The sequence below is a fragment of the Cynoglossus semilaevis genome, chromosome 6, assembly GCF_000523025.1.
Source record: "Cynoglossus semilaevis isolate Cse_v1.0 chromosome 6, Cse_v1.0, whole genome shotgun sequence".
NCBI lineage: Eukaryota > Metazoa > Chordata > Actinopteri > Pleuronectiformes > Cynoglossidae > Cynoglossus > Cynoglossus semilaevis.
Window position 1 is genome coordinate 877,012 of NC_024312.1, and position 11,091 is coordinate 888,102.

At 42.6% G+C, this 11,091-nt stretch overlaps 1 protein-coding gene across 1 annotated transcript in view; it reads right to left on the minus strand.

Annotated features, from left to right (window-relative positions):
- The window catches only part of il34 (interleukin 34), a 25,001-nt gene that overhangs the window by 11,896 nt on the left and 2,014 nt on the right, over positions 1 to 11,091 (minus strand). The window contains exons 2-6 of the mRNA XM_008311068.3: positions 5,420 to 5,523; positions 5,010 to 5,087; positions 4,317 to 4,394; positions 2,347 to 2,454; positions 1,005 to 1,188 (exon numbers count right to left, since the gene is read on the minus strand). Coding sequence (XP_008309290.1) covers positions 1,005 to 1,188; positions 2,347 to 2,454; positions 4,317 to 4,394; positions 5,010 to 5,087; positions 5,420 to 5,523 — 552 coding nt within the window. The remainder of the gene's footprint in view (positions 1 to 1,004; positions 1,189 to 2,346; positions 2,455 to 4,316; positions 4,395 to 5,009; positions 5,088 to 5,419; positions 5,524 to 11,091) is intronic.

The window sequence follows — 11,091 nt, forward strand, 5'->3', positions numbered from 1 at the left end:
CCCCGCCCCCCCCCGTCTCCTCACTTTCCTTCGACAACAGGTCCATTAAAGTCAATTCCAATTATCTGTACTATATGACCTTTTTTCAAGCCTGTCACTGATGCGGGCCACGGTACCCCCGTGCAGCACGGCCAATGTAAGAGACAAGCAATTACGTCCACATTTTAAATACGATTTATATTTCACCAAAAGACTGAAGAGACGTAAAGGTTCCAGATGTGAGGGAGTCACATGACTTTACAACCAGACACATGTTTATCCTGTGCTTTTTGGCCCGTTTATAGCACATACCAACTTTGATAAGTAGGTTGCGTTACACAGAGGAAACAGATTTGATTTCCTTTCTGTTTCACGGCCACATTTAACAACGCTGCGTCACTGACCCTCACTTTAACGGCTCTCATACATCACGGTTGTTCTTAGGTGACAGTCACAAGTCACATGTGCTTCAGGGAACGGAGAGACACATTTGAAATCAAAAGTCATCAGAATGATGGGACAGGGAAAACTAAATCTAAACCAGCTATGACTCAATCACAGCGTCGGGAGGAGGAGGAGACCATCCTGATCCCCCCAGATGACTGTGTGCCATCCCTGCTGTGGTGTAGTGGCTCTAACTCACCCCTCACTCACCCCTCACTCACACGGAGAGGGAGTTTTGGGTAAAGGATGAAAGACGGAGGAAAAGACGAGTTTATAGGACGCAGATAAACACCGAACACAAGCAGAGTGACTGCAGCTGTGAGTTCAACATTGGCTCCGACTGGGATCAACAAGAACCAGAGAAGAGTTGAAACGCAATGCGATGAGGCAAGAGGACATGAATGGGTCAGAGGAGATTAAAGATCTGAGAACCCAACAGTCATAGAGTCCAGACATCTGCACGTCCAGACAATAATCCAGAGACTCTGCAGCTATATCCATGATCAGATAAAGGTTCCAACAGGTACTTTAGAGCAAAAAATAGAAATAGATCAAAAGTAGCAATAATTGGCTACACTCACGGTTCTGTTCTTCTTCTTCGCTGGTGAAGCACTGGCTGAAGAGGCAGTACATGGTTTGGCAGAAGTTGTCCAGGAGCGACTTGGGAGAAACCAGTCGCCAGCTGGACTGTGGCACTCTGTCAGGCTCTTCTGTTAAACAGTCCCAGATGTTCTGGATCGTCTCTGGAAGCTCTTGCTGGAACACCTGGACATGAAGAGACTATTATAAAAAAAAACACGTTTCTGTAGCTGTGGTCTAATTATTGACCTAATTCAGTTTGGAGCCTGGAAAATGAGTACATGCCAAAATACACTGATAAAAACTACCACTTATTTGTACTTTTAGCTGTGTATCGGAAACTCTGGAGAAATCCATTTTGCGTGACAGGATGACTGTAAGTCCTGTCACCGTTTACAGTTAAAGAAGTGTGTGAAGAATCGGGGAGTTAATGGAGCGCGTGTAGGGCCCAAACCAGAGGCAGCTGCTGTGTGACCTCTGGGCCACCGCTGGTATCGCATTAGAAACTGTGTGTTGCTGTGATGGACACTGGAACATAGCTGTGGGCTACTTAAGTAAATCACTGTTGCCAAAAACAGTCGGCAGCTGCATTTAAAAAGAAAAAAAAAAAAGTTTCCTTAGACTGGGGTTATGCAAAGAGGAAGTCACTCATCAATTCTGTGTCGTAGTCGAGTGAAAATTCCAAAGGCCGAATGTTTCTGTTTCAGTTGTTGTTGGGAAACACATGTTGGACACTGTGAGTCCAAAAGAACAGCGTCGGAGGACGTGGTTATGGATTGATTGTTTAAGGTGACACTGCTGCAAAGGCTTAAACTGTATATATATATAACTGTATATATTGTGTCCATATGTCTCTAACATATGGATATAAATTGTCTCCACGTACTGGTCCCGTGAATTCTACAGATTTCTAGATGAACATTTGTCAGCCCTTTCTGGAGAAAATTGAGAAAACGTGGCTTTAAAAAAGTCAAATATATGTGCGTGACAGGCCTTTCCTCATCTGTTTGTATTCAAAATATTTGAATGGTTGCAAAAGGGATGACAACACAGACTCTGTTAGCAGAGCATTTTATATATATCATTTTCTATCATTTTATAAGTCCAAACATATGTATATAAACATATACAAATATATGTATATATACACGCACACATATATAATATATATATACACATATATTATATATATAAATATATATCTACATATATGTAACCAAATATACATAAATTGACTATTTTAAATAATTTTGATAATTGATATTATCTAAATTTAGAGCATATTTTCCCAGGTTACCTCTGACATTCCCGAGCATCGGTACAGATGCTACGCCTCGGTCTTACCTCAGCTGGATGGGACTGCACAAAGACTCCCTCCGCATCCCTGAAGCGTCGCTCCAGCTCCGCCGCGTACGGACGAGAGGGGTGTCTGTCAGGCATGACCCGGATGATCTGGAATGCACATTTATTTTTTTATAGGAAACGCATAGTAGATAAAATGAATTCATTTAAAACTAATGTGCTTCACTCTGGCTTCCAAATGCACAGTTTCCCACGGGATGGAAAAACAGCCAGGACCTCATGACGGACCACAGTGGCAACACTAATCTGCAGCATACCGGGCCCCACTCTCATGTCAAGGGCTTATAGGTAAAAGGTGGACCTTGTTTTCAGGCTAACAAAGTTAACTTACAGTAGCTCACAAGTTCTCAGGCGAACACAGAGCTCTCCGAGAACTCGTACGGACAAAACTCAGGAGGTCCGTTTATGAACGGAGGTTAAACAACAAATTGACTGATTTTACCTCCAGATTAAAAGGGGTTCCAAAAAAACGGGTTATTTGAGTTAGATTTTGAATCACGCCAACCTCCGATGGTCCACTTCAGTTACCTGATCGTTGAAGGTTTTATTTACACTCAATTTCCTGTAAAAGAAAACAAGGTTTTCCTTGTTGAAAAAGCCGCAGCCGTCCACCCAGTGGCTGTGATGGACTGGACAACTATAACCTGCCTGAGCCTGTCAGCAGCTGGGATTAGCTTCATCACGCCTCAACACTTAACCTTGGAGTCCATTTTTTGTTTTGTTTAACAAACATTCGCGCCATCGTCCAATACATGAATATCATGTCAGACCTAAAGCCGGTGCACCTGTGGATTTGTCAGTTCACTGCAGCACATGCCATGCGAGACATCCACTAATGAGAGAGCCAAAATTTATCAAATTTCATCCACGGGCTGCTGCACGCTGCAAACTCAGGCAGGGAGCAGCACACGAGCTAACATTCTTGCGTGTGACTGTGCAGTGATCTCATTGCAGGGGTTGACTCTCTAGCATTAACTTAGAGAGTATGTTTTCAATCTTGTTAAACCCATGAGGAGTTAATGGGTGGTCCGACGGTCCTGCCTTTCAACAAGCAGGATGTTGATCTGGGTGTTGCAATTTGTCTCTGAGGGGTTTTCTCCCGCAGTCATTGTCGAGCGATTAAAGAGGCTGTCATCTGTGATGTCTGTTGTGCGTGCATAAACGGGTTTGGAAACATCTATCCTCTCGTTGACATGTAACCAGGTCAACCAGAGCTGGATAACAGGAGGGGAAGAAAATCCATCACGCAAGAAAAACAACAATGAAAAAGGAGTCCAATTTACCCACGATTGAAAACGTTGAGGCACCAACCCTATCCTTCACATAATCTTTCAGCTGATCCCCAGTGTAGCCCGAGACCTACTCTGAACCCATCTGTCACTCAGACTGCACAACTCACCAACTGTCTTGGCCTGCACCTAACTCACATACTCTTTTGCCACATCCTTTTCTTTGTAACATGCTAAACATGGACTTGATGAACCTAAACCACGGTATGGTTTGATATGCAATTCTTGAACCAGTAAACGTTCAATAAACATTAGTGCCAAGAGTTTTAACGCCTGGTTTGACAGTGATTTGATCTGGTTGGTTTGATCTGCAGCGCGCAGCTGTGAGCTACGTGCCACTTCTTGTGTTTCAACATCACGTGATCCGTGGACTATGCAAGTCATACCTTTCAGCTTTTAGCATTTTATGACCGCCACTCAACATGACGGACATGTTTATAGTGGCATTCAACACCCGCTTTGTCTGCTTGAAAAACACACCAAAGGCGACACTAAGTGAAGAACAAGCTGTAGGTTTTGTCCCGCTCTCCCTCACGTGTCCCTTGTGTCTCTGGACGTCTCGTGTGTCGTACAGTGTGGTGTAGAGATTGCATTTAATTGCATCCAGGAAAATTGAAAAAAAAAAAAAAAAGGAATAACCTCATTGGTCGTCATTTTAATTACCTTTTTTAATACACCCTGGTTGACCTGGAACCACAGTCTCTGGAGAACCAGCTCGTCCAAGCCCTGCATCTGTGCCCTCTGAGGAGAACAAATGGACAAGGATGAGGAACAGGGGCGTTTTAGTGGCACAAATACAAACTGTGAAGACACTGTTTGGGTTCTTCTGGTATTCCCACTCCCTTCCATGAAAGTGTGTCTCAGGACTTATTACTGTGGTTAAAAGTGTTTTTCTTTCTACAGCTGTATTACACCTACGTTTTGAACAGTTACTGTAACCCGATTACGTCTGTGTAGGAAAAATACCCAGCAGCCACTTAGTCTACGTTACAATCCAACATCAACAACATTCTTCAACGTTGTCGTAACTAGACTTTTACTCTCGGCCCTAAGTTTTGTAAAGTCACTCAACTAAAATTCAATTGGCTGGTACGGTAGTGTCACATGGGGGCGCCCCACTAGCTGTAATCACAGGAGTCAAGTGTCAATATTGCCCATTGGGGTATGTTTGAGGCAATGCAGACTAGTTTTCTTTAGGCCAAAACCAAGAAGTCCTTTAAACCTTTCATGTTGATATGAAAACCTCAGTTTAAGATATTATCTCCAGCATGTCTTCAGACAGGAAACATGAGCACAGCCAATAAATCTGGCTTCACTCCAAGCACAGACACTCATCATTCACTTCTCCTCTGTTACCATTCGGCTGATGTTTGACAGCTTGAAGACTTCCTTCTGATGAACTCTGATGGTGTAGTTGATGGGGAAGTTATGCTTCTGAAACACAAGGAGGGAAAACCTGGTCTGATTTTATGCACATTTATCACAAGGCTGTTTATTTGGTAAAGCAGCTGGAAAGAAATGCAAGAAAACGGTGATTAAAACGGTGGTAAAGCAGCATCTTTGTCTGTCCAATCACGAAATCATTGTGTTAACAGCAGATCTGCTGCAACAGGCTGCCCCCTGGAGGCACCAAGTATGGCAGGCACTCTAACCGCTACACCAGGGAACCATGAACTGAAGTAACAATAATTCCTTGTCAAAAGAACTCAAGGAGATTCTTCATCTCATACAGTTCATGCCGTACAAACGTGACATCATGCTCTCACCATGTACCGCCGCCTGTGGCTGAGGCTGACGTTGAGCGTCTTTAAGGGGGTGCACATGCTGGACGGCGTGAGGTTCATCAGAACAGGTTCAATCACACAAAGGGCTGCAGAGACAACAGAACAACAGGACATGGATTAAGTCATATTTTCCCAACAGCCCTGAACAAGAAGAAGAAGAGGAAGAAGAAGAGGAAGAATGAGATGGTGGAATTATTGAACAGAGGTTGTTGGAGTCAGAGGGACCAGGAAACGTTGTTTCCCAGTAGAACTGATACATTTGGGAGGACGTGGGGAAGGAGAAGGAAACCAAGCAGAAAGGGAGACATCGAGGAGGACAGGACATGGAGATCAGCCTACAGGAAGAAGATGGAAAAGAAGATCATACAGGAAGGTGTAGAGAAGACAAGGAGACGGTGGGACCTAATGGGATCCAAAGAAGAAAACGCTTTAGATCAGCAGCCTAACGAAGATGAAGATAGAGGAGAAGAGGGCATTTAAGAACATGGAGGTGAAGAAAAAGATGATGACAAACAAGACAAAAAGAAAAAAAAGCTAAGAAGAGAAGATAAAGGACAACGTTCTGAAAGGAAAGAGCGTGAACTCAACAGTTTTGTCCATTTCTTTTACACGGTGCTGAAAAATAACTGTGTTCATCTTCTCATCTGCGACACTAATGGACTTTCGCCCACATTTCTAGGAGAGCCTTCAGGTTCTAGAATACCTGGTCTGTGTGTCAGGTCCATACCTGGTGTTCAATCCTCCTGTTAACAAACCTCACACGCTCTATTAGCTCCACTCAGCACTCCACTCAGGCCAATATTTTGACAGCGGTCTGACATCCTGTTGTGTTGATCCCATCATTCTGGTGTCAGTCTCTCTGAGACACGCTCTCCTAAGCTCCACACTCACAACACCTTCACGCCTCGTAATTGCTCCTGCAGCTGCCCCGAGTTGCTCTGCACCGTCACCGTCTCCCTGCCCCACCCTCTGAACCCCCTCCACCGCCCACNNNCTGACGATATGTGGAGGACACGTCTGAGATGACATTAGTCAATTCAAGGAGAGGCTCATGGAGATTCCACACACATCTGATTAGCTTTAATGACCCCTCCGGGAGACAAGGGGGGGTCGTGTGTGGGGGGGGGGGTCGGAACCTAACCCTAGGTCACATGCCAAATAATAAGATTGAAAAATGACCCCCCGTGGTTCAAAAGGTCCAGTGTTGTTTATACAAGGTCAAATGTCAAACGTAAAGATGAGCAGAGAGGAAGTGAAAGCGGAGCAGGCTGAAAGATTTAATCATGCAGAAAAACATTTAGGAAAAATAGCTTTAAATTGTTTCTTAATGGTTAACAGTTTCGACCAATCACACCTTGGGTCTGTTCACAGTGAGGATTAACCTAATCCTGAGGAAAGACCAGGGATCAAACCAGTGACCTCTCTGTAAGGCAGGCATGTTATTGGTGCCTGCTCCACAGTCATTACATAAAAGCAATCTGTGTTCACCAAAAGGGACCACAGAGGTGGTTTGTACCGGTCTGTAATAGTATTTCAATTTGGGGGGGAGGGAGGGTTTGACCCCCTTCCTTAACTACCAGGCCACCACTGCCCCACTATATCGGTATCAGTCAATATTGGAATCAAAAATCAAGTGTTTGGACCATATCAGCTATCGGCAAAAAGTTAATATCGGACATCCCTATTTGAGAGTTTAGGTTTATTCTCGCACATTTTATTTAAATTATTTTACCCAGTATTCTACATCCAACCAGTACTGAACTAACCCACCAGTCACAGTTTATTTTGAACCTCGTTCTGTGTGCGTGTGACTCTCTCCCAGCAGACAGCTCATCCGTCTGACTGGCTGCGTCTCATTCCTCTGGTGTTATTAGTTTTTCTGACAGCTAACCTTAACAGAACTTCTCCTCTTGTCCACATCAGTTGTCGTTGTGACCCGGAGTGACATGTCAGACATTAAAAGTTTGTTTTTCTTTTCCACTCGCTATGGCTCTATTTTCCCTCCGGCATCGGGACACGTCACCCCGGTGGTACCAAACTGCAGCGTGTTGATGTGGGATAAGGAAACACGTGCGGTCGCTGGTCCTACTGTTTACAGACGTGATCGCAGAGACATGTGGTTCTGGGCTGTATAATTGGTTCTTTACAGAAACCTTCGCTCCAAAATGAGTTCATTTCCCGAGTGGTTGACAGAGGGAATAACTCTGCACTCAAACATTTTCTTACTTCTGTTTACTGGCTCCGCTGCCTCCCTGGGCCTTACACCACTGATTTCTATCATCACTACAGCAGCTGAACCCACAGTCATTGGACAGATTGGTCCAATAGGAGCAGACCAAGGTGAGGTTCTGTTTCCTGTTTTCTGCTTCAAGAACTAAATTTTTTAGAGTTACATTCAAATGTTTAACACAATTTCAAAACACAGTTTTGTCTACGAGGGCATCCCAGGTGTCAAAGGGCAAGGGATGGGGTACATCCTGGACCAGTCTATCACAGGATGACTTGTAGAACCAAACACCTCTGGACAATTTCAAGTGAACAACNCAATGGGAGGCGGGGGCAGCATCGTATGATTATTTTTCTTTCTTCCTTTAACTATTGCCCTCATGTATTCACTTGACTGCTGTCCTGTCATCAGTGACCCCCCACCCCCAAAAAAATCCCAAACTCTGAGAGTTTTAAAACAAATATATAAAAAGCACCTGCTCATCCGGCCACGTCCTCAGTTTGAAATTAAGTTAGCCGTTGAGCCAAGCTGTGTTTTTACGAACACGGTCTAATCCACCGTCTGTGTTTTAACAAACCTAATCAAATCCACCTGGCCCACCGCCTTTCAAAACACTGTTTCCTGGGTCTGCGGCCGTGAGTGAGTCGAGCCCCCTGACCTAATATCAGTCAGTTCAACCTCGCGCCCTTCAGGGGGCGTATCCATAAATAATCCAAAGACTGATTTAAACCTTCTTAAAAGGATGTTCCTTTGGACATCTGTGAACACGACAGATAATCTAAGAAATCTTACAGAAATCTCAACTTTTTTGGCAGCTTGGAAGGGGCTAATTTTTTTTGATACTTTTTTGCCAAAGTTACGTTTTTTCTTGCTAACCTGCAACAATACCACACTTAACATTTACGAAGAAAATTCAAACTCGATCCAACTTGTTATTGTATGTCACATTTTCTCAACCAAACTACAAAGTGACTTAGATATTTATCTACACCTACGTTAGCTACACAGGAAAATGTGAAAAACAACGTTGAGAAAATTTGGGATGATTTCTTGGAAAAGTTTTTTCTCTCTGATTTTTGCAATATTTTTGCTGTTGCCAAACTGGGGGAGGGGGAGAGATGTCTGCTGCTGTTGCTGTTTATTTTTCACCATCTGGAAGTACGTTTTGTGTAAAGAGTTCATAAAGTGACAGCACTCTTATGACGAAGTACGTACAAATATGAGAAGAAAGGCCGTTTCTTCTGCTTCTCTTCTTTTTAGAGCTGCTTCCTTTTTATCGTCAGGCGCCAACATCTCACAGTTCATCATTATCGATGTTATTGATGATGGTATTGCTCATGATTCTACACTTGTACATCATTAGTGTCGGGTGTTACGTCCCTGCGGTTTGGTACAATGTGGGTTTGTTTAGAAAAAAAACACAGTCAAAGTCATTTTTGTGGTTTGATCCCAGCAGATCAAAGCCTTTGATGTGGCGCAGGAGTCAGTGAGCATCTACAGCAATTGGCTCTAGCAAGCAAAGCAAGCAAATGGCTCATAAAAACAATATTTCTGTATCTGATCCTGCGAATTGACATTTAACATACGGCTAGTTTTACAGGTGTCGGGGTTTTCTTCTTTTCTTCACCTTTCTGATTTATTCATGTTTAATTAAATATAATCTTATAAAAATATCCTGAAGTTTGAGGTTCAGGATATTTATAAAATTCATCAAGCAGGCTGAATTGAACACAATAGCCGGTTAGATCTGATTATTTTCATTGGTTTCGTTTATGATCACAAAAACTGTTGTAAAAATTTGAATAATCAATCAAAAGGTTGTTCTTCAATCAGCCAATCAAATGTTTGTGAAGTTTTCTTTTAGCGCATGTCACGAGCAGTTTTAAAATGTGCCACTAATTCTTGGTAAAGCCCAGAACAAACTATGGGATGTTCCAATATCGTAAAGTTAAAAAAAAAGAATATTAGTAATTTTCCTGAACTCTCTCTGTTTGGACGATATCGGCAAAAGTTAACAATAATCAAACATCCCTAATTCAGACCAAGGAATCCAGGAGAGACCAGGAAGAAGACCACTTTCGGTCGGCATGATTGGGATCTCAACGGCATTCCGCACAAAAGACAACTAATTTTTTCATCTTTACTCCAGGACATATTCAGGCAGACACTGTGAAAGCGAACCATAACATTATTCTTTGAACACGGTTCCTCTGTCTTATATTTTGGGGTCCTACCAGTAGGAAGTGCAACATAAAGAGCGAGACACTGTAATCTCGTAATGAGACATGCACACCTTGGGCCGAGGTGAGAACAGAGCTGCTTTTCTTAAAGACCACTGTAGAACCCTGTAGAAGCACAACTCTGAGATTATTATAGAGCAGCGCTGCAATCAAAAAGCCAAAGGCTCCTATTTCTCACAACGGGGGAAAATGGATGGTGTCATTTAGGATAACATACTGCAAAACATAATTAAAGTGCTTGAAATTCTGTCGAAGAATGTTTCGCAGCATCCCCTAAACTTAGGAACAGTCTGCACGGGTTGTAAGTGTGGGATTTTACCGACGCCGCTGTGAAAAGAAACACGAAAACACAAAGAATAAACGCAACAGAATGTTTACATTTTCAAAGGTCTCTACTGTGGTCACTCCAAGATAAATTGTAGTCCAGGCTGTTTTGGTTGCGGAAAGTTTCTGTAAACATCGGGTTTGATAAACTGTTTGGTTTTTATTGTTCGTTTTTTTCTTTTTCTTTTTTTTTGGCATTCCACACAACATACTTTTTTGTTTTGCTCTGTTTCTCTTTTCTATAAAATCGAACTGTTAAGTCTTAAGTGTGTGAATAGAAGACACTGACACAATTAAAAACTGATATCCTGTCCTGGCACTCCATACACATGGCTAATGGCTAAGCTAACATTGTTAGGTTTTGATTGATTTTTAGCTATCACGTTGGCAAGGAAGACCATCCGTTCACAGACTTCTAGATTAGATTTTCTTTATATTAGCATGATTCGGTAATATTTGAAAGAATCGTTATCGGTTTTTCCTCCGATAATTAAAAACCCGATACCACAATGCCTGGATTTCGCCACATTGTGTTCCCTAAAATAGTTCTGGGAAAAAACAACTGTAAATGAAAGTGAAAGCCACTAGATGGCAGCATTGCTGGTCATTTTATTAATTTATTTTAATAATCAGGGGATTGTATGGAGAATGCTGGTGTCAGGTTTGAACAAAGAAATAAATAAAAATATTACTACAGGTATATTGGTATCGGTTGATATCGTAATTGGAAATTAAGTGTTTGGACAATATTGGCATATCGGATATCGGCAAAAGGTTAATATCGGGCATCCCTAGTTTTAAAGGCAGCTTCCTTTCGTCCCTGGTGGACTGATGTTTACATAAAAAGGCTGTACAGTACAGTG